The following is a 27,490-nucleotide window of genomic DNA, read 5'->3' as shown; positions in this document are numbered from 1 at the left end:
TTGAGTGTGTTGGTAGTGTAATGCAGGGTACCGTAAACTTGGTGGTGTATCGCAACGGTGAGATAATACGTAATACTCATGAGGGAGTGAAGTTTGTCTGCCAGAATCTGTTTTCATTTGTGGTTCTATGCACCATGATGTTAATGGAGCTTCAGAACGGTCTCTGTCAAAGCATGGAGAACGGTACGTCTATGAGAGTGAGCAGAATTTTGTACCGAAATCCAGTTGTAGTTTTTGGTGGTCTAATACAGTTTGATACCATGCCAATCACTGACGAAGGGAGTATGCAGAATATGTTTCAAATTCACCGACAGACTCAGATGCGACAGCCACAGATTGAGCTGTATGTTGAGTTTGAAATCGTAGAAGCAGAAGGGATTCAAAATGTTTTAGATATAGAGGATGATAGAGCTGCAGTGTACGAGGGAATGAATAGTGATAGCGAAGAGGACTTCGAAGCCACTTATGAAGCCGGCGACGAAGACGAGGATGGTGATGTGGGAGTTGAGACAGTAGCGGAGAATATAGTGGTTCATCCTTCGAGTAGTCAACCGATGAACGTGCCACCTTTTATGCGTGAGTTGGATCTCGACGCCATGCATGCACCATAATTTCCGGAATATGCAAACATAGGTACGTGATGACTGAATAATACGCTTTTGTTAATTGATACTTTGGATTGATTAATGAACGATGATTTCTGCTTTCTGTAGGCATTGTTGATCCTGAGGATGGAGAGTTCTGGATTGGAATGGAATACAGCTCTAGAAATTCGGTCGTGGCAGCAATTAGAAGTTACACTATCAGGTGGATTTCGCTCCGTCCATAGGTCATACGGGTGACCTGGAGTTGAGTCATCCACACCCGGAGCGGCCGAACCACCTGCCTCTGCCGGAGCAGATGCACCGGGGTTGTACTCATCAACAACTGTGTATGCCCGTTGAAGGAAACCACTATCACATGACGCAGTCGCTGACGTGTGGTCGGAAGCATGACCCCGCAAACCATGGCCCGCACCTACTGATGCCCCATGTGGAGCAGCTGACCCTGACGGTGAATGCATAGCGCTAAAATCTGACCAACCACCCAAACTAGCGTTGGCCCAATTCTGTGGTTGCTGGTCTCCGTGACCACCAACGGAAAAGTCAAACCAATCATGACCGGCTGGAATCGTAAGTATAGGCTGATGAGAGTGCTGAGCGTGGTGGCTGTGATGAGAGTGCTGATGGTGGTGGCTGCCCTGAGAATGCTGGCTGTGCTGATCGTGGTGGCTGCCCTGAGAGTGATAGCTACCATGACTGTGCTCCGGTTGCTGTGGTACATAATATGGAAACGGCTCAAACACTGCATGCTGAGGTGGCTGTGGCTGCTGAGGAACGTACTCCTGTGGTGCAAGTGGCTGTGGTGCAGGTGGTTGTGGATGCTGAGAAACGTACTCCGACAATCTCAGCATATGCCCGAATGAGCCCACGTACCAATCCCGATACTCCATCGTCGGGATAAAGTCCTAGGTCGGAAGGGGGGTGCAGATCCCACAACCGAGTGTTTCGCCTATTGCCCCACTACCCTATCCATGCACCATGCAAAATTGTCCAGTCATGAAGCTGCACTCCGCGAAGAGTCATGCAATGCAGGTCCAGTGGAATCTCCCTTGCTTGTCGCGGGGGAGGTTGTGCATACCCAAACTGACGCATCACTTGGTCCACAGGGTGCCATTCGAAGCACTCAAACGACAACAACGGAGCAACGGTGTCACACACATCAAGATGTCCGTGTAACTCGTCGGGTATGATCAATTCGTCGTACGACTGCCACTCAAACTGCCACACATAATCCGTATGTTAGAACCGTAACATTAATATTTGGAAATAGGAATCACAAGAACCATAAATGTTTACCTCCTGCATGTAATCTATATCATGCCTAAATCTCGTTACAGTCTTCGATAGCCACGCTGTGGTGCGCTCCGTGTGACTCCACCTGAAACATGATTCATTGAAAAGATTTACATAAGTGACCCTAAATCAAACATGCATCGAGAATATAACGCAAGTCTAAAATAAGATTTATTACCTCTTTACAACTGGTATCTCAGCCGGTGGAAGGGTGTGTCTCGGTACGGGCGCAATACACGGCATTCGCTTCCATGCCCAAACAAACAACAGATTAAGAGGTCCATCCATCTCCTTTGTATCAAATCGTGATGCACGGCATAATGCTCTATAAAGATGTGCGAGACATGCTGACCCCAAACTATAAGTATGGATCCGCTCGAAATCGCGAAACAACAGTAGATACTTTGCGTGGGAGTATGCGGTCGACTTATCGGCGAATAGGGTTGACCCTAACAAACAAAAGATCTGACATTTGACGTATCTCCTAATAGAATCCTCAGAGTCTAACGGCTCCGCGTCTCTGACACGTCGAACTCAAGCCAGCTTTATATACGATTTTGAAGAATTACTGAGTTCTGGTTCACGACCGAATATCGCGAAACTCTGGCTTCGCACGAAGTCGGCACTACTATCTGTCCATCCACTCACAGGCTCTCTGTCAATGGGTAGGCCAAATATATGAGCAACATCTTCCAATGTCACTGTAACCTCACCTACCGGCAATACGAAGGTGTGAGTTTCTGGCCTCCACCTTTCAACCAGAGCAGCTAATAACGGGTGAAATCCTCGTATCACCCCAATTTTTGAGACGTGGTAGAATCCCGTGGCGCGTAGGTAATTTTCCACCATCGGATTCCACGTCTGTGGCGGATCCAGTTTACGCACCAACAAATTCCTGTTAGGCTGCATCAAAAAAAATTTGTTAGTTTAAATAATTTATAGGGCATTTTACTCAAATAAAATATTTGAAAGGATTCTTTACTCAAATACAACATTTGCCATTCGTTTACATGATGGTTCTGTTTTATTATTATTATTATGTAAACCATGGTAGGTAACCACGGTTTTCAATTTAAACATAAACCGTGGGAGGTAGGAACGGTTTACTTGTAGGAAACGTTGAGCATAAACCGCAGTTGCTTACCAGGGAATATGCATGAAAAAGTTTGGTAGAAACCGTGGGTGGTCACCACGGTTTATGAGGAAACATTGTGAGTATAAAACCTGTTGGCTACCACGATTTATGCTTTGAGTAATATAAAATTATGTGACAAACGAATAATATTAAATTAATTAATTTTTTTACAATATAATTTAAAAAATTAATAAATGTCAATCAAGTACTCTATATAATTAAATATCAAATTCAATACTCTACATAATTAATAGTTTAGATAGTTTAGGAAATTAATATATTAATGTTTTTAAACAAACTTTCTTGCATCTTTTATATATATATATATATATATATGCCAATCAAATAAATTGGCCAATATTCAAAACAAATAATATTGTAGTAGACAAAATTAATAATTTAATTTAGTTTCAAAGTAAATATTTATGTACTCAAATATCAAATATAATACTCCACAGCAACACGTCTCCGACGTGTTGAGGGGAACTGCGGTCTCACTCAGACACCACGCCTCCAGTGTGTTGTCCCTGATACTATCCTCCTACAAAACACCTGCTTCACCCATTTTCGGCCAATACACTAACAATATTTTCATAAAAAAAAATAATTTCCACCTTCTCTATGTTAAGTTGGTCCTTGACTCTTTAGATTAGGTTTTTTTTTCTTACATGGTACCGCAAGAAAAATAAAAAAAGAATTTTAATATTGTTGAGAAGTTTATTTGAAATTGAATTACTTTTAAGTTTAATTGTGAGGTTTAAATTTTTTTTAGACAATATCTAATTTTTGTTGGTGTCAAAATACCATCATTCAAATTTTTCGTAAGGGAATAGAATTTGATACCTGTAAAGAATTTTGATACTTAAAATTTTTCTTCTAATACGTGTATTTTGTCTTTATGTTAGGAAAATAGCTTGGCAAGTTAAGGTGATTTAGAAAGTTTACGGCTTCTACAATACAGAAATATGATATTTTTAATATAATTTTTTTAAAAAAATATAATTTTTAAAAATATAATTTTTAACTTTAAAACGAATGCTCACGTATGCAATGATTCTCCCTAAGAATTTAATAAATTAATTAAACAACTTATATTTTATTAGTTTACACATGCACATACTCACTTTGATACTTCAATATTTCCCAAATCCCAATTTCCCATCAAACCCTCACCTACCCTGAAGAAGCTCATCAAAGAAAAATGGCTGAGAAAACTATAGCCAGAAAACCACCCCATTGTTTGGTCTTATCATATCCATTTCAAGGTCACATAAACCCCATGCTTCAATTCTCCAAGCTCTTGGTACATGAAGGAGTCAAAGTAACCTTAGCCACCACACGTTTCTTCATCAAGAACTTGCACAATAACTTGCCTCCTTCTATATCACTTGAATCGATCTCTGATGGGTGTGACAATGATGGTATTCAAGAAGCTGGAAGCTACAATGCCTATATACAACGTTTTTGGCAAGTTGGTCCACAAAGTCTCGTTGATCTTCTAGAGAAGCTTGCTAAATTAGGAAACCCTGTAGATTGTATAATCTATAATTCATTTCTATCATGGGCACTAGATGTTGCCAAAAGATTTGGCATAGTTGGTGCTTCTTACTTCACTCATAATATGGCTGTGAATAGCATATTCTATCATGTTCAATTGGGAAAGATTAAGGTTCCTGTAATTGAGGATGAGGTTTCACTTCCTTCTATGCCTAAACTTCAACTTGGGGACTTGCCTTCTTTCTTCTTGACATATGAAGAAGATGGACCTGTGCTTGAGATGCTAACGGGTCAATTCTCCAACTTGGACAAAGCTGATTGGGTTTTTTGCAATGCAATCTATGAGCTGGATAAGGAGGTAAGAACTAAGAAGTTATGTGTATATATCTCATATATTCGATCCATCTGAATATTTATACAAGTATTTAGTTTCGCATACTAAAATGTTTGACTAATACATGTCGTAAGATTCACTATTTTCATTAATTTGATCCCTTATTAGATCTACTTGCATTATAATGTTCTTTAGGGTATTCATAGATAGCATCGTATTCGAAGATCTGCGGTAAATATCTGCATCTGATATGAAAATTGCAGATTTTATCCGATCTGTAAACTTATCGGATCAGATAGGATCCGATTACACCTTTTAAGGATCGGATTGTAGATATCTGCTCTACATCCGCGTATTCAATTCACGGATCCGCACAATGATAATTAAAAAATAAATAAATAAATAAATATCTATATGTTTGGTATTATATTTACTTATTTGTATGTTTTAGTTTGTAGTTATTATTCATATATTATATTATTTTATTTTTGTTATTTAGAAAAAATTTGATTAAAAACATTTTAAGAATAAATAAATTTAAAAGTGTGAAAAAATATTTTTATAGAATTTTTTACGTAAAAATATGATTAAAAAGAGAATGTTCAATTATGTGGATACCGATATCAAAAAATGCGGATATCATATCCGATCCAATTTGATGGAAATTGTGCGGATCAGATCGAATTTTCGGCCATATCCGATCCGCGTACACCCCTAATAGTCCTTCAAATTGAGCTTCGGACACCATAGTAATTCATGAATCTTTTTCCGACATTGACTCAGCAAACATAGTGATGATGATGTGACACTCTTTTACTATGCTGGACTGGTGTGAAACGCCATTGTTTTTGTTTAGTATCCAAAGAAGGCCGAAATGACGTGTAGAAACTGTTTTAGATGCCACAAAAGTCAAAATGACGTTGTTTCGGCCTTCATTTAGTGTCAAACAGAAACATGGTCGTTTTACACCAGATCAGCGTGGTAAGAGAGTACCACATTATCATCGTGTTTGCTGATTCAGTGCTTGAAAAAGTTCTAACTAGAGACCACTATAACGTCCGAAGCTCAATTTAAAGGACTACTATAATGCAATTGGACTTTGAGAAACCAAATTGATGAAAACCGTAAATTTAAAAAACCCACTATGAACATTTAGTCTAAAATGTTTTTACATAGGCATCATCTATCTAGGATCTTGTTTAACCGTTTCAGCATAGCATATAGTGAAAAATTTAGAAAAGTAAAATTACTACTTGATTAATAAAATGTTGTTTAATTTGATATTTCATTATTGATGATAAGAAATTGATTAACTGTGTTGGTAATGATAAAAGAGATAGTGAGAAAGTAAGAGAGAGAGAGAGAACTAGTGCATTTTATAAATTATACTTATACTGATATCACAAATTATATATATATATATATTTTTTTTTAAAAAAATATAACCGTCGATATAAGTATAATCTATAAAATGAAGTTATTTTTTATTATTAGCAAGATAATTAATTAATTTAAGTAAAAAGGTTGATATTTTCTTATTTGCTAGTTTTTTCCTATAAATTTTCAATTTTGGCATGTGTTTGGTTTTAGGTTGTTGATTGGACAACAAAGATTTGGCCAAAGTATAGAACCATAGGACCAAATATCCCATCTAAGTTCTTGGATAAGAGAGTCAAAGAAGATGAAGAATATGATGTTACACAATTCAAAAGTGAAGATTATTGTATAGAATGGCTAGCAGATAAACCAAAAGGGTCAGTTATTTATGTGTCATTTGGGAGCATGGTTCCTTTTGATGAGGAACAATTGAGAGAAATAGCTTATGGTTTGAGAAATAGTGATAGGTACTTCTTGTGGGTGGTTAGAGCTTCTGAAGAGACTAAATTACCAAAAGACTTTGTAAAGAAATCAGAAAAGGGTCTGATAGTAACATGGTGCTCCCAATTGAAGGTTCTAGCACATGAGGCTATAGCATGTTTTGTGACACATTGTGGTTGGAATTCTGTATTGGAAGCTTTGAGCTTAGGAGTTCCAACCATTGCAATTCCAAAATGGGCAGATCAAAGTACAAATGCAAAGTATATTGAAGATGTTTGGAAAGTGGGAATTAGAGTTCCAATTGATGAGAAGCGGATTGTGAGAAGAGAAGATTTGAACAATTGTATAAAGGAACTGATGGAAAGTGAGAAAGGGGAAGAGATAAAGAGAAATGCCATTGAGTGGAGAACTTTGATGACAAGAGCTGCTAGTGAGGGTGGAAGCTCCCATAAAAATGTTATTGAATTTGTAAATAGCTTATTTTCTCTGTAAGTCTCATATGCCTTTGTTTGTTCCTTTCTTTGTTTTTGATTAAAAAAAAAATAAAAAAAAACTTAGATTACATCAGATTTGACTTAATTCGCTTTCGCCAGGCCATCTTGTATGTTGTAAGAAAAATACTTGCATGTTTTTCTATGTTTTTGGATCAAATAGGTTGTTGCTTTGGTATAAATTTGTTATTTTTCGTGGACTTTTTCCATTCTTGACATATAAAAACTACACAAAAAATAGATTTAAGATAGATTAGTTTTCTTTCCATGTAGTCCTTTTAGGCCCTTCCGTGAGGCCTTCCCCCTTTCCCGTCACCCTTCAATTCATCTTGTTCTCCCTTTCTTTTAACCCAACACCTCCATCTCTAGTGACATAACCATTAGACTACTTGATCTAGGAGTCAGGTGCATTAGACTAAGGTTTTGCATGTTATGTACAAAACGGGATTCAAACCTCAATCTTACTTAAGCAGCGAGTAAGCTAAGCACTGGACTAAACTAAATTGGTTACTAATAGAGATTTGATATGTGTGTTAAAAGGCAGAAATCTCATATTGGGTTGTTGGCTTTTTTTTTTTTTTTCTTGGGATATTGTGTGAAACTGTGAATAGAACTTCTTTTGGAATTTTTCGAAATCTTACAAGTTGTAGGGTCTTTGTCATGGGCTAGTTCGATATTAAAGTTCTATGTACATGAACCATACAGTAGCAATGTAATATTGAACGGAAAATAGACACACACTGCTATATATACAGTAGGAACAGGGCCTTGAGAGTGACTATAAATTTAAAGATTAGCAATGTGATATGTATTTTTTTTTTTTTTCAAATGTTATATAATTAATTATTTTATTGCTTAACATTGCAGGTTTAGCTTATAATTTGAGTTGAAATAATATATTTTTGTATTCTTAATTTTCAATTTCTAATCAATAAATTTTTTTATTAAAAAAAATAACACATCTCACGTAAGGGTGGTAATGGATAAGGTAGGATAGGGTTTAGATCAAACCCTAACTCTATCCGCGAGTTGAGATTTTTATATAAACCAAATTCTATCCTATTTGTGGATTGAGAATATTCCAACTCTAATCCTATATATTCTTAACTCGTAGGTATTCGATCTTATCTGCAAGTTATCAAAAAGATGCAATATTATTATATAACTTGATTTAAAATAGAACTGATTTTTATGTTAAAAAAAACGTATTAAATTATCAATTAATTATCTTCTCTTAGTAGCTAAAGATCTTTTATATTTAGTGAGAAATTCTTGATTCAACATCCACTTAAAACATATTTTTATATAAATATATAATATATACATACATAGAGTACGGGTTGGTCGGATAGATTCTACACTATTCACTGCGGATCGAATTGATAATCTTACCCGATTGGATTGGATCGAACTGGATACCTACTAGGGGTGTTCAAATCCAAACCGATCCAAATTAAACCACTCATCCAATCCAATCCAATCCAAACCGAAAACCGATTAAAACCGCACTAATTCGGATTTGATTGGATCTTTTTTTTTGCAAACCGCTGGATCGGATCGGATTTCGGATCTACTTTTCACAACCGATCCAATCCAATCTAAACTGCACAATGTGTTATAATATTATTATTTTATTATTATGTTTACAATTATACTTATAACATATTCAATTTGTTATACATTTTTATATTTTTCATGTATTATTATTATTTAATAGATGTTTTATGTTCAAAATGTGATTTATTTATTTATTTTAACTAACCTATCATTTTATTTCTATTGTTATGTTATCGTTGGTTTTTTAAGATATTGTTAAGACTTGCTATGTCATTGTTGATTATTTGAAATTTGATGTTGTGACTTGTTATATATATTTAATTTTTTTAATTTACAAAACCGCAAATCCAATCCAATCCAAACCGCACCGCAAGTAAACATAGTGTTCGGATCAGATGAGTTTTTGACTCAAAACCGATCCAAACTGCATCGCAAACACCTCTAATACCTACTAGTAGAATGCATGTCACCTCTAATCTCACGTGTATCCTGGTCCGAAGAAAAAAAAAAAAAATCACGTGTGTAGAACATTGCCTAGGCCTACCTTAGTACCATATAATAACAAGGTAACAAGTAGTATGACAAAACTAACAACTAAACAAGCCTTCAATGAAACTAATTAAAAACTCAGTTCAGTATTGTCCCGTAATCCCATCGGGTGGTTAGTTAGACCTGCGTTCCTACCTCTTGCTTCTATCTTTGGGACAATTTTAATTTAATCCAAAAATTAGTTTAGGAAGTCACGGATGTTTTTTATTTATAAATTAGGATTTTTATCCGAAATAATATTATAAAAATATAAATTTTTTAAAATCATATCAACTTTATCTTGACCTTATAGATTATGTCACGAAAAATTTATAAAATCAAATTATTTTTACAAAAAAATTGTAGAGGACAAAAACTTTCGTCGACTAAGAAGACCATGTCTCCGTAGATAAAAAAATAAATAATAAGATTTTTTACTTATTATTTTTATGTGAAGAATTTTTTTTATTAATAATTAATTTTAACATTTGTTATCTAAAATTTGAAATAATTTAACATGTATATTTTTATATTTGATTAAGTATGAAGTCTATTTTACAAATAAAATAATTAATTTTTATACTTATTATTTAAAAATAATATTTTTTCTTTCTCTAAATATAAAAATATAATTAGATATCATATTAGTATAAAAATATTTATATTATTAGTTATAAAATTAACTCAAAATTAATTTTTTTAAACAACTAAATCTTGATTCTAACTTTTAATCACAATATTTAGTATTTTCTCCAAATTATATGCAATAAATATTTAAAAGAAAATAAATAAAAATATAAATTAAAAAGATAATCGGTAAAAAATAATAATAATAATAATAATAATAATAATAATAATAATAATAATAATAAAATCGCGTCTCAAGTGGTTTGGACATGTGAGAAGAAGACCGATAGAACATCCAGTCAGGAGGGTGGATGAGTTGGAAGATGGACAAAGGGCGAAAGGCAGAGGAAGACCTAAGAAGACCATCCATGAGGTGGTCAAACGAGATCTACATATAAACGGTCTCTCTGTAGACATGATACATGACAGAGCACAATGGCGTCGTTTGATTCATGTAGCCGACCCCACTTAGTGGGACAAGGCTTTGTTGTTGTTGTTGTTGTTGTTTTTGTATTATTATTATTATTATTATTATTATTTGAATTATATTATTTTGTTAATTTTATTTTGTGTAGAATAGAAAGGTAGAGAAAAATAGAGAACGAGAAAAAAGAGAGAGAAAGATAAGAAAGAAGAATGAGAGAAGAAGTTTGTTATTTTTAGAAGAAAAAATTTATTTTAATTGTAATAAAAAATATCTGGTGACACATTTTAATTTTTTAAATTACTAATACAAAATATAAATTATACATTATATATAGAGGGAGAAGGTAGAGAGAGATAGAAAAAAGGAGAGTGGTAGATAAGAGAATGTAGGAAAAAATTTATTAATTTTGGAAGAAAATATTTCTTCTCAATTTTAATAAGAAAGTGTCATGTGACATATTTGGATTATTAAATTAGTTTATAATATATAATATAGCTATATTTCAATTTTAATATTTTAATTGTAATTTTAATGTAATTAGAGAATGTTATGTTACACATTTAATTGTTAAATTTATAATTAGTCATTGATAATGATATATAAGAGGGATATAGTAGGTGAAAGAACGAGAGAGACAGAAAGAGAGAGAGGAAGAAGGGAAGAACTCTTTTAATTTTGTAGTGAAAGATTTGATTTTAATTGTAATAAAAAAGTGATATATGACATATTTTGGTTGTAAAATTGGTAATATAATATAATAGATTTTTATGAGTCATATTTTTTAAGGCATATGAAATTGAGTTTAATTTTGATAGGATGATAGTGTAAAATATTTTATACAGTCGAATAATTATATTTATTTTTTTGAATAATTATTCACGTGATTAATGTAAAAAGAAATTATTTTTACTAATGTGATATTATATGATCGAATGCAAGTGTAAAACTATTTTAAATTGACGGTGCATCAAAATTAAATTATATAAATTTTATAAATTTTTTATTTTGATATATAGTGTAAAACGGTTTTATATGATCATCTAATTTTATCTATTTATTTAAATAAATATTAAAAATAATTATTTTTACTAATGTTACATTACATATTTAAATATATGTATAAAATTAATTTTATACTGTCGTATAAAACTAAATTTAGTTTATAAATAATATGTTTACTGATAAATAACAACGAAGTAGGACGTAATATTTTGATAAAATTCATAAACATTTAATTAGAAAAATAATTAAACATATAAAGGATGAAATGTTTAATAATACAATTTTTTAAAATTTATTAACTTATTTAAAAGGATTAATGGTTAAATTAATTCCTGAAAATGCATTATTCTTTAAATTAATTTTTAAAAAATTTTATTTTTAAAAATTATAAATTAATCATATTTATCCTTTTATCATTTTATTAATAATTTTTATCGACAATTTATTATGTAGAATATTAACTAATATCGTATATGACATTTAACATATCTAATTTGACATTGATCAAATATATTTATAAAAATTTATCAGTTTAGTCCTAAGATTATATTGAAATTAGAATTTATATAATTAAAAAATAGATTTTCATAAACATATGTATGATATGTTAAGTGTTATTAATATTGTCCATTAATATTCTATATCATTAATGGTTGACAATAAATATAATTAATTTATAATTTTTAAAAATTAATTTAATTGATAAAATTTTTTATAAACAAATTTAAAAAAATTCATTTTTTATAAATTAATTTGATTATTAATTTTTATTTAAAATTTTAATATTAAAATTTTAATTAACTTTGATATCAGATTATATCATAGCAAAAATTTACATATAATTATTTTATATAAAATTAATAATTAAAAATTATTAAATAATAATTAAAAATTATTAAATAATAATTTAGTCAAATTATTTAAAGATTATTAACCATCAATCTTGAATATTCACATTATTTCATATTTCATATATATAGAAAAAAAAGGTTCTCTTTGATGAACTTCACATTTCATTCCCCAATGAAACTGTAACTGCCAACACCGTTGGCTGATTAGGTAAACCAACATAAAGCATAAGTGAAAAGTCAAAGTCAAAGTAAAAGGAGTATATATAGATTTGTTAAGAAGAAAAGAAGAAGAAACTTGAGAACACAATGGACTTGAACAATTCTCCTTCTTCCAATAACACCAACACCTACATCACAATCCCCGTTAATGGAACAATCCCTGTTTTCACCACCGCCCCTTTCGACAACAACAACATCACTCCTCCCTCCACCGCCGCCGACCGCAAACCCATCGCATTATGGCCCGGTATGTACCATTCTCCGGTCACCACCGCACTCTGGGAAGCAAGGACCAAGATCTTCGAGAGACTTCTCGACCCACCAAGGGACGCGCCACCGCAGGGCGCGTTGCTCACTAAGAAACCGTCGCAGAGCAGGACCAGCATCATCTACAATTTCTCCTCCGATTTCGTCCTCAGAGAGCAGTATAGGGACCCTTGGAATGAGGTCAGGATTGGAAAGTTGTTAGAGGATCTTGATGCCTTAGCTGGAACCATTTCTGTCAAGGTATGAATTCTGAATTATGATCACATTTCAATAAGAAAGTTTTGATTTTTGAGGGTTTTTTAGGGATTTGTTATGTGGGTGTTGCTTCAATTGGAACATACTTTTACTAGGAATTTCAAGTATTAGAGAGAATTCAGAACCAGAAATTCGGGTAAATTGGAGAAGCAATGTAATTTTGGGTTGTAATGTGGTTGTAAGGTGAAGTTTAGAGGGTAAGTGGTGAGGGGCTGAAAATCAAACTAAGTTCTACTTTGATGATAGCCATTTTCGCTAGCTAGAAAGATTGAAACTTTGCCACAATTTAATTTTCAGAATGCATTGACATAATCTCATAAGTTTTGCTTATTCCATGAATAAGTACGTTATACCACTTCATTTTGTCTAGTGACTACCGTGATTTCTTAGAACTTTTTGTTACGATTACTCAGCAATTCTTTTAGTGTTTTCGGAATGATAATCTGGGTTGTCCTTGTAATAAGATTATTTGATCAATTGAGGATGGATACGATGATGTTCTTGGACTTGGAATTTTGGTTGTACTTTGATTATTTTCATTTTTGTGGTTAGTGATTTGTTGTGTAGTAGGTCAAATGTTGTTTGATTCTTAAATTCAATAAATTTAACAATGGGAAAAGTACTGAATATTTTTCGGTTTTCTTGCAATGAGCTTGGTGTGGTACACTAGCACTCTTCTGTTATTTTAATTAAATTGTATTCACTGCCAGTTTTAATGAGTTCTATTTGTTTGTGGAATAGCACTGTTCTGATGAAGCTAGCACAACAAGGCCACTTATAGTTGTCACTGCATCTGTTGACAAGATTGTGTTAAAGAGGCCAATTAGTGTTGACAATGATCTTAAAATAGTTGGTTCTGTTATATGGGTTGGGAGGTCCTCAATAGAGATTCAACTAGAGGTTACTCAATGCAAAGAAGGTACATCTTTAATTGTAGGGATCACAGATTAATCCTTGACAATTTGAGTAATTGAAGGTGTCCAAATTAAACTTAGCTTCTCAATCTCCTATTGCTTCTCATGACAGCCTTCATGATTTGCACAAACCTTAAAAAACAAATGTGATTCTCTTGCAAACAACAATAATTTCTGGTGGTGTTCTACAAATCTTTGTAGTGGAGAGTAATCACATTTTCATTTTTTTTTATTTTCACTTTTTCCCTATATTCTCATTGTTTTCTTTTTCATATTAAGGGTGTGTTTGTTTTGCCTTTTTTCCACAAAATAACTTTGTTACTAAATAAACCAGTTTTCACATATAGGATAAAATTTAAAAAGAAATCAGTTTCCAACCTTTTTGTAGAAGCTGAAAATTGTAATTTCTCAAAAGAAAAAATAGTTTTCAGCTTTTTCAATTATATAGAAGGTTTTTGTTGGTAAAATAACTTATTTTAGAAGTTGAAACAAACACACCCTAAATCACAATCAACTTATGCACCATCAAAATATGTGTAGATGGCAGTGCCTCAGACTCAGTAGCACTGACAGCCAACTTCATATTTGTTGCTCGAGACTCAATAACCGGGAAGGCTGCTCCGGTGAATCGTCTCTCGCCTGAAACAGAACACGAAAAACTTCTTTATGAGCAAGCTGAAGCAAGAAATAATCTGAAGAAGAGGAAAAGAGGAGGGGAGAAAAGGGACTTTGAGAATGGGGAAGCAAATAGACTTCAGGCCTTGTTGGCTGAGGGAAGAATTTTCTGTGACATGCCAGCCTTAGCCGATCGAGACAGCATTCTTCTGAGGGATACCAGCCTTGAGAATGCTTTAATATGCCAGCCACAGCAAAGGAACATCCATGGTCGAATATTCGGAGGTTTCTTGATGCATCGTGCATTTGAGTTGGCTTTCTCAACGGCGTATGCCTTTGCTGGATTAGTTCCTTGCTTTCTCGAAGTTGACCATGTTGATTTCCTCAGACCAGTGAGTATCCCCCCCCCCCCCCCCCTCTTTTCCCTTCCGGAAAAAAACCCTCTAAAAGATATCATATGCTTGATATAATAAATTGGTCTATATCATGTGTCTTAAAGAAAAGAAAATGTTGCACAGGTTGACGTAGGGGATTTCTTGCGTCTCAAGTCGTGTGTTCTCTACACCGAAGTTCATGATCCGGATCAGCCGCTTATCAATGTCGAAGTTGTAGCTCATGTCACAAGACCAGAGCTGCGATCTAGTGAGGTTAGTTTCATCACTAGCCGCACATAGTACAATCAATAATCATTGCTCAGTTGCTCTTTCATTCTTGCCACTTCCAAGTTCCAAGTTATCAGATTGTTAAAACCTTCTGTGTGCGTCATTGTGTAAATGCAGGTATCAAACACTTTCCATTTCACTTTCACAGTACGCCCTGAAGCAAAGGCAATGAAAAACGGATTTAAACTTAGAAATGTGGTGCCAGCGACAGAGGAAGAAGCTCGCCGAATATTAGAGCGCATAGATGCTGACAACTTGAATGAGTACTTCAGAACATAAGAAGAGAAACAGCAAGTAGCTGGTAGAGGGCAATGCATGCATATACTAAGAAATATATTCCCCTAAATGTAACCTGCTGAAGTTCAATTATTAGCTCTTATATATAATAATCATGCCCTTCAATCCTTGAGGGTGGTACTTTGCCTTGAGGTTCCAGCATCATTGGGCTTGGTAGAGAACAATTGGTGCTTAGATGAAGTTGAATCTGAAGGTATCTAACTTACACATTATGCATTTCCCAGGTTTGGTGTCTTCACAGGCATCATGCATGGTGGCAGTAATATGAAAGCTTGTGAAGAAGCGTTTGAATTTATGAGTTGTGCTAGCAGCAAATAGTAAATTAAGTAAATATTACTATCTGTATTTTAGTGTGTTGTAATTCAGATGAACTTTCCGGCAGTGTATAGTTATTAAAAGATAAAATCCTACGGTAATTTCAGTTGCAAAATGTTATAACTTACCTAAAAGCTCTATACATGCTTACAAGAACCTTATCATACATATCCTATCCATATAGGGATTTTCACCCCAATAAAGGAAAACCCTCAAATCTTGTGCAGTGATCTTTTTACAATTTTAACTAGAAAAAAATGCAACATTTTGGGCAAGAACATGCAAAGCCCAAGAACTCACATTAACTAAGATGATGGAGTATCATCATCTGAAGATTCACTATTCTGTCTCCTTCCATGCAATCCAGGAAGGGGTTGTGAAAGCATTGGGTTAACTGGTTGTGGAAGCATTGGGTTAACTGGTACAGGGAATCTATGTGCTGAACTAACCATGGTTCTCTCATTTATCATACCAACTTCTCTGCATACACGGTCAAGAACTGCAAGAAAGTCTCTTACAACCATGAAGATTCTGAATGGATGAGCTTCTTCCTTTGCCAAGTCACCATGAAAATACTCTGTGATTTCCTTCACAAGGGTCATAGCAACACTTTCTTGGGCTTGAATCTTCAGAATTTCTTCCTCAGCCATTCTAATGAACTTGTTCATTGATTCTGTAAACTTCTCATTTGACCCAGCTTTTTCGTTCAATTGTACAACCTCTGCAATGTTTGCAATCCCTTTGGAGAGCTTGGCCGCATCATTACTGAGAACCTCAGAATCCATGGTAGCAGCCTTCTTGACACTTGCTAGCTCTGAACTCAGACTAGATACTACTTGCAGGCCAAGCCTCCGGAACGCAACATCTTCGGCCAAGGAAGAGTTTGGGGTTTGGTTAGTACTGGAGAGCCGAGCACCTTCAGTTCTTATGATCTCTTGGACAACAAAGTGCAGTAGCGTCGTTTTTCCATCTGCACCTTTGACATCGGCCAGCTTGAGAAGTGTGTCAAGTTTAAAGGCCTGCGCATCACCACGGTCTGTCCCCACATTCATGCGGTTCCCAGTTTTAAGCACAGCCTCTAGAAGCTTCAAGAACATTCTACTACTTCGCAACTCTTCACAGGCAGCCTACAGAAGCAGCACAATAAAAAAAACTTCCTATGAGTTTCAATCAAATATTTAATTTCAAATTCTGGAACAGAATTTCAAAAACAAAATCTCATTGAACATCTATAATTTACCTTGACACCATCAAGAATTTCGCCAAAAGTAGAGATGAATAAAATGAGAAAATAACACAATACCTCTAGACCTTGAAAGGATTTCTTAAGATACTCGACTTCAGAGTCAAAATTGACTATGTAAAGCATTGCTTCCACCCTTTTAAACGCAAAAGGTACATCAAGCAATGCCTTCAAGAATTTCTCAGCTGGGCCAAGCTTGGTTGGTGAGTCATCATTGTATTCCTTCAATTTACGCTCTTCTTCCTTAATCGGAGCCATTTTTAACAAGCTTTCAAGTAGTTCTGCTCCAAGTGTATCAGCACTACCTGTAGAAAGGTAAATTGACTTAATTATAAGGCACAAGGATACGATTCAACTATTAAGTTTAAAAGAAGTGTCAAGCTCTAACTTTTTCATCCGATTTCAGTTTAACTAAATACATGCTAACATCTTCCTCAAATTGGGAAGTTGGAATAAAACTTTAAGACTCACTTGAAGGAAAATGTTCATATAACATAAGTTGATATGGAAATTGGATATAACTAGAGTTAAGATCTTCTGTTTTCCCTAAACTAAGTTGATATCTTAGACAATACTGTACAAATCTCTGACTTCAGTAAGTATATGAAAGAAGGAATATGTCCAAAGAAATTATGGTAAAACATAGCAGAAGGTCAACTGAACAAAGTTGTATACTAGCATCAAGTTGTATAATACTTAATAATGACAAATATTTATCATTTCACATATTTATTTATAATCATACATCGGACGAATAAATTTCCTAGCTCTCATAAATGGTGTGTAACTTCATTCCATTGCAAAAGAAAAGGACATCAACAGGAATGATAAAATACCTTCTAAAAGTGCTTCACACACTTCTTCTATAGTGACATTAAGTGCTCTCAGCAAGATTGCAATGTTTTGGGACTTTTTAGGATCAAGTACTTTCTCCTCCTGGCTTGAATGGGGAAGAACTGTGCATGAAGTAGAATCCATTGGTTTCGAGTTTGGCATGTTTGCTACAAACAATGTTTCAATCATTTCCTCATTCAATCTGCAACAAAACCAATTCAATTGACATAATTCAATAAGCTGATTGCACCTAATCGATAGGAATTGTTCACAATCAAGTGCCATTCATAAGCCACAAAAAAATGCTAAGAGATATCAACAAGTTTTATAAACATGACAGAACCAAAGATCTCACTTGAAAGAGCTCGACTTCAACTGATCCCACACCATTTCACGATCAGAACTTGACCTTACTTTGTCCCAGTGCAAGGGCTTCAACTTTGGCTTCGCAGCCTCTTCAGCTTCAGCCGAACCCTGAGAACTTGGGGTCAGATCAACAGGGGAAACCAATGTTGTGTTCTGCAACACAAAAGGCCTGGAAGGAGGTTTCAACTCTGGTGGCCTCGATACAGATTGACCAACAGGTGTTGTGGGAGATGGCACCTCCCACTGCTTCCGCTGCCGCTGCTGCAGTGTAGCTGCAGGTGGAGGAGGAGGTGGCGGAGGAGGCGGAGCAAGTGGTGTTGTGATACCGGGTATCGCCCATTGTTTCCTCTGAGGAGGCACAGGTGGTGGATGAGTAACCGGAACAGCTACAATTTGATCCAAAACACTACCAATAGATCCTGATCGACCAAATGGATTTTTTGTTGTTGTTGACAATGCAGGTATCTCCCAATGCTTCCTCTGTGAAGCACCATTAGCAATTGATGCTGATTCAGTTGAATTGAAACTGCTACTGAAATTAAACCCTCTTTCTGTCTCTGGTGATGAAAGTAGAGATGGTGACAATGGCACTGAAGACAAACCCGGTTGCCTAAACTGGTCTGAGACACTGGACATTCTCGGAGACTGATCAAAACCGTTATGACTCCTTGCCTTCTCCGGAGAAGAAGGCAGAGAGAAAGCCGAAGACAATGGTGATGATGCCATAAACTTTGCACTTCCATTGGAAGAAACATTAGATAGCCTTGGAGGTGATGTCAATGGTAATGCAGATGCAATTGCAGTTGCAGTTTCAACTTCATTCGTCTCCGAGATCCTCTCTTGTGATGATGATGATTTAGATTTTCTGCTTGCATTGGAAGAACTAGAAATCCTAGACGAGGCCAATGATGCAACTTCACTAGTCTTCAAAACCCTGTCTAACGATGCTGATCGTGACAAAGATTTTCTACTTCCATTGGAACCATTAGAAACCCTTGCTGATGCTGATGATGAGGAAGACTTTCTACTTCCATTGGAGACATTAGAATTCCTTGGTGATGCAGCTTCGTATGTTTCCGAAACCTTCTTTTGTGGTGATGAAGAAGATGAGTCCAAATTTGCAATTAGGGTTTTCTCCTCCGGAGCTCTATTAGGTGGCAATGAAAGTGGCGAAAGTAAAGGAGATTCAGTAACAGCATTACCATGAGTATCTTCTTCTTCTTCTTCAACAAAACCTCTCTCTGGTGTTGCACATGCTGAAGAACAAAGCGAAGAAGAATAAGAACATGAAGAATTAATGTGTTGGTTGTGCATTGGTGATAATGTAGGTGACAAAACCGATGTCACGATTTGTTGCTGTGGCTGTGGTGGCGGCGACGACGACGGCGAAAGATGTGCCGGCGGGGAGATGCTGATTGAGTGACACCGCTCCGGCGACCCAGAATTCGAGGAAGAAACCGAACACGAGCTCAATTCCTCGAAACTATCCCCGGCGATTGCCGACAACGCTCGCCGGGAACCCGATCCGGTGCCACCGGAGCTCTCTTGCCCTCCTAACGACGAACCTCTCGGCGAGTAAAACACCTCCGATTCCTCTTCCTCCTCATTCTCCGCCTCTTCTTGCGCTGCCGTCACCACCGGCGGCGCCGAAATCTGCCTTACTAGCGGCGGAAGTGGCCGGAGCTCCGGCGACTCCAATTTCCGACTCACGGAGCCTCTATTATCTCTGACATCTCCGCCGCCGCTACCGCCTCCTTCGATCCGGCGCGAATTGACGACGGTGCCGAGGTAGAGAAACTCGGACCCAGCGGCAGTAGGAGACTGCCGGTGCTTCGCGGCGGTTTCCCGCCGGCGACCACCGTCGGGACTGACATCCTTGTTCTCTCCGGGGCCACGGTTCCGGCGACGGCGTCGAAGATAGAAAAATGCAGAGACGGCGACGGCGACGACCGCGCATGCGACGGCGGAGAGAGCAACGGGGAGAAGCTTGGAATTGGAGTGAGTAGGAGTTGGAGAATGTGGAAGAATGAGTGAGGAAATGTTAGCTGGGAAGGAAGCAAAGCCTGCGAATGATTGTGGCGGTGGAGGTGGCTGTGAAGGGTAGTTTGGGAAAAACGGTGAATCATTTGGTGTAGTTGTGGTTGTGGTGGTGGTGGTGGTAGTGGTAGAGGTGGAGGCGGTGGCTGTTGCAGTGGAGGAAGGGTGCTTTGGGTTTTGCTTTTGAATTGCAGTGGTGTTAGAAGAAGGTGATGGCTTTGGTGGCTCAGTGGGTGGGTGTGCTTCCAATGGTACAAAGGGTTCATGCAAGATTCTTCTGCTTCTGTTGTTAGAACTAGCATTGCAGAAGAAGAAGAAGAAGAAGAAGAAGAAGAACATCAACACCAAAAGATTCTGCATTTTGTGTTGTTTTAAGGTTCTAACACTTGTTCTTGTATTTGAGTGAGTGTGGGAGTGAGAGGAAGAAGAGGGAATAGGATAGTAAATGAGTGAATGTGAAAAGGTTGAAAATGTTGTTAATGATGGGAGGTGTTGAAGGAAAAAAAAGGTTAGTGAATATAGATGAGGGTTGGGTGTTTGTATCCAGCTAAGATTCTGCTGCTCCTTTGTGGTTTTACTATTTGCAGCTGGAGGGCCCCCTTCCTCTTCTAAACACAAACTCACTCCTCATTGGTGATGCTATGCTTCATACTTACATGCTTCATAGCTAAAAATTAATTCTTAAATTTGTTAGTTGTGAAAATCCATGTTAAATATAGAAAAAAATATATATAATAATTAGTTTAATAATTAATTATTTGTTAAAAAAAAATCATATTTTTTCTTTATTTTTTTTCACAAGTTTCAATTTATCAATCTTTGTTCTTTCAAAAGGAGACAGGTTTTTATGGATATTAGTTGTACTTATAAAGAAATATTTTTATAAAAATTCCAAAATCGAGTGACACAAAATAATAAACATAATATTATATAATTCATTATAATCTAACTTAAAACAGATATATCTATAATCTGTTCATTAAAAAGGGCAATATAAAATTAGAAAACATAATAAAAATTCTTTTATATCTTTTTAAGGCTAAAAATAATTTCAAACATGTAAGATTTTTCATATATTTTCTATCCCACTTCTAAAATTTTATATGCTTAATATATTTTCATACATTCTATTAAAATTAAAATTTAATAAAAATAAAAAATTGTATTGTAATTATATTTAATTTATATTTAATTTTAAATTATTATTTTTATTAATTTTTTAAAAATAATTAAGCGGAATAACGTTAACCCGCAAACTCATAATCTGTCATAAAATAAAACAAATTAATAATTTGAGTCCATTTTATGTAGGGAATAGAACGGGACGAACTGCTTACTTTGCTATGCCTAGTTGTAGGCATGCAAGCATCCTCCTTCACAAACAAATACTAAAAGGGTTCCTTTCGGTTGTCCTTTTCTTAATCTTTCTTAAAATTAAATATCTTTCCAAACATTCTTGTTTATTTTTGGCTTCTTTCATAAGAGCAAATCCAAATAGAGTGATGAGCAGCGTTCACAAAGATTTGTAGGCACGTTTGGCGTAAAATGCTATCCCTACAATATATAGACAAATTCATTTGAAAATTAATTACGCCATCCATAGACAAAGAACCTTAAATTATGGGTATCTAGTATCTACACACACTTGTACTGTCGGATTTAAGACATGTATAAATAAATCATTATTTCCCCATGCGCTTCTTTTTAATAAATAAATTAAATCTAGCTACTGCAAAGTTTATAGATATAAATTAATTTGGATATATTACCTATATATAGGGTCATTTATCATTTATGTAACTTTTAGTACAGTTATTCAAACTAATGTTAATATAACTAAATTAAATAAGTAATTATAAATTTAATAATAATTAAAATTTATAACTGTATAAGATCACAAATTCCCAATGATATCATATTTCTTTGCTTTATATTTATATTTATATATACTTACAATAATAATTAGTTAATAACATTGTGGCAGTATTAGCAACAGTTGTGCTCTAACTAAAACAAGGAAAAACACTTCCAAAAATATGTCAAAATTATTACTCATTATCATATCTCTTAGTGAAATGCAGGGTGATCTTAGGAAATTAGAAAAATAAAAAGTATAACCCCAAAATGAAAATCGATAGTGTGTCATAGTCCAATTTTTTTGAAAAACACAGTTTAGCCTCACCAATAATTTATCATGGCTTTATAAAAAGACTACATGGGACAATGAGAGCACCTTTTAAGTTTGACAAATGACAAACTAAAAAAGCATAAATTAATTAATTATTCTATAAACGCCTTAAAGTCCGGGGAAAGTTGTTTACCACCGAAAAATTAACCCATAATAAAGACAAAGTAGAATTCAGCGAAAGCAACTTTGATGTAATTTTTGCTTTTTTTTTTTTTATAAAATGGCATTTCTAATTTCCTTTTTTTTGTTATTAAACATTAAACATCGTTTGTACTTTGTAGTTTGTATAATCCCATAAATGAAAAGACCTTGTTTGGACATTTTTTTTTTCCTCTCCCACTTTTTGCCACATAAATAGCAAAATGGATGGGTAATTTCGTAATTTCGTAGGTATGTATGTCAGAGTACGTTTCAACAGTGATTACACATTTACACTACATAAATATATGGATATCTACGTCAGCGGAATCTGTGTGCCCAAGTCATCCATGAACACCACCTTTTTCTTCGAGATAGAAATTCAGATTTAGAATTTTAGATAGATAGGTTTAGTATTTTTTTTTTCCGGTATACAGATCGGTTTAGTATTCAATTTGACTATTTGGTAGGAATATCAACATATCAAAATTAGGGTATGGTTCTGGATATTTGTCAAGTACTTAACCCATTTTTCATAACATTTACATTTAACATTAACAATGATAAACAATGTCAACAAATTATAGCTTAAATAACATATTCTTTCATACTCACTTAAAAATTGTAAATTTGAGTCTCACTCTTAACTTAAAAAATAAATAAATAAATAATAAACAATAAAATCATATATAGTTGCAATACTTTTAATATAATTCCGTACCAACTCTATTAATCATTCTTTTCTTTTCTTTTTTTGAAATAAAAGGTACTAATTTATATTAGAGTAACGTATCATTTTTTTTCTCCAAAATAAATTCTAAAGTTAAGTTTCTAATATTTTAAAATCGTCTCAATATTATCTTGCCGTTAGTGATCTATTAATTAACAAAATTAACGGTGTGACAAAATTGAGACGGTTTTAAAACGTTAGAGATTTAAATAAGACGAAAATATTGAAGATAAAAATAATACATTACAAATTCAAGATTTTTACTCATCATAAAATACTTGTAGAATGATTAATAATAAATTTCTGAAAAAAATGAATATGATATATATATATATATATATATATATATGTATATATATATATATATAAAGTATAAATTATACCTTTTTGAAATAAAATTTAATTTTATCATTTAATAAATAAATTTCTAAAAAAATGAATATATATATATATATATATATATATATATATATATATATATATATATATATATAAAGTATAAATTATACCTTTTTGAAATAAAATTTAATTTTATCATTCACTAAAATCAATTTATTTATAGTACATAGTTATTCAATTGTTTTTTATTCACATTTAAGTAAATTACTCTTAATCATATTAATTATTTTCATTCAAGTAAATTTATCTTTTTTTAATTTCACTCTTAAAAATGTTTGTTCATTATAAAATGTTTATAGAATGAGTAGTACATAAACTTACAGAAAAGAAAAAAAGAACAAGGTATATATACAATAAAATATAAATTATATCTTTTTGATTAAGAGAAAAATTAAAAATAAATTGAATAGTTATCTATCACTAAAAAAATTAAAATTATTAAAGGAAAAAAATTAAAATTTATTTAAAAGTTAAAAATAAAATTTAATAAAATTAAACATTAAAGATATTCTGCATATTAGGGAGTAAAAGGTATAATTTATCATTTATTGTATATGTATCGTGCTCTTTTTTTTTTCGAAAAATTTATATACTAACCATTCTATAAGTATGAGTAAAAATCTTGAATTCGTAATGCAATTCATTCCATTAAAATTTACGATCATTTTATTTGATTTAGTAATTCTTCTAAGAGTAATGTATCATTTTTGTTTCCAATATTTCTGTCCTATTTAAGTCTCTAACATTTCAAAATCATCCCAATTTTGTCTTACCGTCAATTCTATTAACAGATTACTAACGACAGAACAATATTGAAATGATTTTAAAACATTAAAGACTTAAATAAGACGATTTAAACGTTAAAAATAATTTTGAGACTTACCCAAACGTTAAAAATAAAAACGATACATTACTCTTTATATTAAAAAGAACAACCCAAAGTGTCCAATAGGGCCTTATTACATATTTCTTATGGTATATCTTCCAACCACACTACATTAGGCCTATTAAGAGCTATAGTGGCAAGACCATGAGCTCATAAGTTTGCACTTCTTTTAACATGTACAACTTGATAAGAACTAAATTGGTGCAAAAGTGCTTTAGTGTTAGCAACAATTAGCCTAAAAGGAGTATCTGCAGTGGTTGTAGCTAGTAGACCATTGATCGCCTCAATGTTATCATACTCCAGAATGACATGAAAGAAACGAGCATTTCTTGCGAATTTCAAATCCATGTAACAAGCATTGGCCTCTGCTTCTCTGACGGAGAGAGCTTAGTGGAGGGCGAACGTGGCTGTAGCAACAATTTCCCCGGCATGGCAACGGATGACTACACCCACTCCGCTGTGTCGGTCAGGCCTCACAGCGGCATCGACATTGATTTTGAAAAATCCTTGTGGCGACGTAGTCCAAGCGGAGATACTTTGGCTCCCTGGAGGTGAAGAGCGAAGGATTGATGTGGAAGAGTGTAATACCCTAATATTTAAATCCTTATACTCGAATCATAAGTCAATTATAATAAGGTGATACGATTCTCAAGGTGAACTTTTAATACATAAATTATAAGTATAATTGAAAAGAAGTATTAATCGAGAAGCCTGAAAAGAGTGAAAATAAAAGTCGTGAAGTCGTAATACTCATGTATCAACAACAAAGTAAAGATAAAGCGTGAACTGAATCGATATAAAGATAAGTCCGTAGAGAAGAATAAGATAAAACAAAATATGGAGATACATATATCATAAATAAATAGCCACTAGTCGCAGCCTGCGAAGTTTAGGCTGACTAGGGTACAGAAATAAAATTAGTTGACAATAGTGGTTTTCTATCTCTCCCAAAAATACATCAAAGCCACTATAGGCAGGTTTTAAAAGAATACATACATATATCATAATTGGTTTTACAAAATAAGGGGAGCGATCTAAAAGCACAAAAAACAAAATTAGATAAATTCTGCCGTCATTCAGACGAATCCAACTTATTGCTGAGCGCCAGGACCTGCATTTGAAAAACAGAAAATATATACGGAATGAGAACTCCCAACCCATGGGTTCCCAGTACGGTAAAAGTGACAAATAAATACAATGGCTATAATATAAATTCACTAAGCATCCTAAACTTCTTATCTCGTCATGTCTATCCTAAGTTCTCACTAATCCATCACTTGGCCATTATCCTAGGAATTCTAATTCAAACACAATGTCCTTCATACTTCACCACCTCCTAATCCACCTAACCTAAGAACCGAATCGAACACAAACAATACAGACAAGTAATACACAAGTAAGGCAAGTAAGTCAATTAGCAAATAATCATGAAACATGTATAATTAGACAAACCAAAGCAATTAAGCATACCCAAACGATTCAAACATATGCAGATGATATATGTTTATCCTATGACTGATGAGTCTCATCTGTCGGTTACATAACCAACCCGATATGTCCTGGTAGCTAACCGTGGACAGTCCCTCTGTACGCGCAACCCCAAGCTCAAAAACTAACCATGGGACGGAACCCAGGCTGACATGGGGGAGACAACACCCCAAACTCAATAATATTCCATGAAAAGAATTCCAGGCTGATATGGGGAAGACAACACCCCAAACTCAATAATATTCCATGGGAAGAATCCCAAGCTGACATGGGGGAGAAAACACCCCAAACTCAATAATATTCATACATGCATGCCCATGGAAAAACCTGGAGAGTTAAAGTGCCCGGTCACATCTTACGTGTGTGTGTGTGTGTATATATATATATATATCGTAAATATCATTTTCATTCTCAATAATCATTCATAGCTCATCTCATCATTCTCAATTAATTATCATCGTTAATTGTCTCACACATCATTCTCTATGTTACTTTACTCTCTTAATTGTCTCATATACCACTTTCATCATCTTTATCAGATCAAATACCACCTTTTCAAACCACATATCACCTTTTAAGAATCTTTCTTCATCTTCAAGTGACCACAATTTTCTAACTTCATCCTATTACTAGGCTTACTAATAAGATCTAGGGCCAAAGAAAAGAAAATAGAGATTTAGAGGTTGAAATTTGAACTTTAAAACACAAAAACTCATTTTTGATGAAACAGGGGGCACGCGTACGTGTGGGTCACGCGTAGGCGTGAGTGCGCGTTTTGGACCAGGTCACGTACGCATTGCCCTTCCCGCGTACGCATGCCCACCAAATAGAATCGACTGGCCACGTATAAGGGAATTTGCATACGCAAAAACCCCAGGTCACGCGTATGCATGGGCCACACGTACGCATAAGCGTGCGTTCTTTCCCATTTCGCGTACACTTCTCCATTTCCACGTACGCACGCGTACCAGAGAAAAACGCATGTCTGTGTATGATATGTATGCGTACGCATACAATGCAGCAGTCCAGAAATTTCACCTTGTACGCCAAACTTTGATCGAGCATAACTTCCTCATTTTAAAATATTTTTCTTCCGTTCTTCGAACAGCATAATCTTCTCGGACCAAATTTTATTTCTAAAATATTTGACATTATTCGGAGGTCTGGAAGCCAAGTTATGCTCCGCCAAAGTTGGGCCAAAATCACAATTTTCACAAAACCAACAAACCTCAATTTTCAAACATACACCTTCTAAACCCCTTTAAATCCAACTAAAACCTTACCAATTCAACATTAACCATATTCCAACTTCTTTATTCAATCCAAAATTCACCAATCCACCATTTTCATGAATCTCAAATCAACAATTTAATTCAAACAACATCCAATCTTTCAAGTTCAATAATCAACAAAACCTCATGTTTAAACACTTATATATATTACCATCATTCATTCAATCACCAATCACCAATCAT

The 27,490-nt window shown here is 34.3% G+C and overlaps 4 protein-coding genes across 4 annotated transcripts; 2 read left to right on the top strand and 2 right to left on the bottom strand.

Moving 5' to 3' along the window:
- Positions 1-1,562: 1,562 nt before the first annotated feature.
- LOC140178753 (serine/threonine-protein phosphatase 7 long form homolog) lies at positions 1,563-2,897 on the bottom strand. Its single transcript, XM_072215993.1, has 5 exons — positions 2,886-2,897; positions 2,465-2,798; positions 2,074-2,344; positions 1,899-1,980; positions 1,563-1,820 (listed from the first exon to the last, which is right to left on the bottom strand). The coding sequence occupies exons 1-5, from the start codon at positions 2,895-2,897 to the stop codon at positions 1,563-1,565; spliced, it is 957 nt and encodes a 318-aa protein (XP_072072094.1).
- A 1,234-nt stretch (positions 2,898-4,131) lies between these two features.
- LOC112744324 (UDP-glycosyltransferase 74G1) lies at positions 4,132-7,352 on the top strand. Its single transcript, XM_025793909.2, has 2 exons — positions 4,132-4,885; positions 6,452-7,352. The coding sequence occupies exons 1-2, from the start codon at positions 4,232-4,234 to the stop codon at positions 7,169-7,171; spliced, it is 1,374 nt and encodes a 457-aa protein (XP_025649694.1). The 5' UTR covers positions 4,132-4,231; the 3' UTR covers positions 7,172-7,352.
- A 4,960-nt stretch (positions 7,353-12,312) lies between these two features.
- Positions 12,313-15,821, top strand: LOC112744323 (acyl-coenzyme A thioesterase 2, chloroplastic). The gene is made up of 5 exons (XM_025793908.3): positions 12,313-12,888; positions 13,645-13,822; positions 14,358-14,824; positions 14,951-15,079; positions 15,212-15,821. The coding sequence occupies exons 1-5, from the start codon at positions 12,469-12,471 to the stop codon at positions 15,371-15,373; spliced, it is 1,356 nt and encodes a 451-aa protein (XP_025649693.1). The 5' UTR covers positions 12,313-12,468; the 3' UTR covers positions 15,374-15,821.
- Positions 15,753-20,821, bottom strand: LOC112744322 (uncharacterized). Its single transcript, XM_025793907.3, has 4 exons — positions 18,139-20,821; positions 17,786-17,985; positions 17,010-17,254; positions 15,753-16,833 (listed from the first exon to the last, which is right to left on the bottom strand). The coding sequence occupies exons 1-4, from the start codon at positions 20,544-20,546 to the stop codon at positions 16,012-16,014; spliced, it is 3,675 nt and encodes a 1,224-aa protein (XP_025649692.1). The 5' UTR covers positions 20,547-20,821; the 3' UTR covers positions 15,753-16,011.
- Positions 20,822-27,490: the final 6,669 nt, after the last annotated feature.

The sequence above is a fragment of the Arachis hypogaea genome, chromosome 14 (genome assembly GCF_003086295.3).
Source record: "Arachis hypogaea cultivar Tifrunner chromosome 14, arahy.Tifrunner.gnm2.J5K5, whole genome shotgun sequence".
Lineage (NCBI taxonomy): Eukaryota > Viridiplantae > Streptophyta > Magnoliopsida > Fabales > Fabaceae > Arachis > Arachis hypogaea.
Note: the sequence above shows the minus strand (reverse complement) of the source record. Positions and strands in the feature narration are given on the sequence as shown.

Excerpts from the sequence above, each read along its gene's own strand:
- LOC140178753 (XM_072215993.1), bottom strand. Across the intron at positions 2,345-2,464 it reads CGGTCGTGAACCAGAACTCA|GGTCAACCCTATTCGCCGAT; the intron begins GTAATTCTTCAA and ends TTTGTTTGTTAG. Across the intron at positions 1,821-1,898 it reads ATATAGATTACATGCAGGAG|TTTGAGTGGCAGTCGTACGA; the intron begins GTAAACATTTAT and ends TATGTGTGGCAG.
- LOC112744324 (XM_025793909.2), top strand. The coding sequence starts at position 4,232 with ATGGCTGAGAAAACTATAGCCAGAAAACCACCCCATTGTTTGGTCTTA. Across the intron at positions 4,886-6,451 it reads TCTATGAGCTGGATAAGGAG|GTTGTTGATTGGACAACAAA; the intron begins GTAAGAACTAAG and ends GTTTGGTTTTAG.
- LOC112744323 (XM_025793908.3), top strand. The coding sequence starts at position 12,469 with ATGGACTTGAACAATTCTCCTTCTTCCAATAACACCAACACCTACATC. Across the intron at positions 13,823-14,357 it reads GGTTACTCAATGCAAAGAAG|ATGGCAGTGCCTCAGACTCA; the intron begins GTACATCTTTAA and ends AAATATGTGTAG. Across the intron at positions 14,825-14,950 it reads ATGTTGATTTCCTCAGACCA|GTTGACGTAGGGGATTTCTT; the intron begins GTGAGTATCCCC and ends AATGTTGCACAG.
- LOC112744322 (XM_025793907.3), bottom strand. The coding sequence starts at position 20,546 with ATGCAGAATCTTTTGGTGTTGATGTTCTTCTTCTTCTTCTTCTTCTTC. Across the intron at positions 17,986-18,138 it reads TTGAAGTCGAGCTCTTTCAA|ATTGAATGAGGAAATGATTG; the intron begins GTGAGATCTTTG and ends GTTTTGTTGCAG. Across the intron at positions 17,255-17,785 it reads GTGTGAAGCACTTTTAGAAG|GTAGTGCTGATACACTTGGA; the intron begins GTATTTTATCAT and ends ACCTTTCTACAG.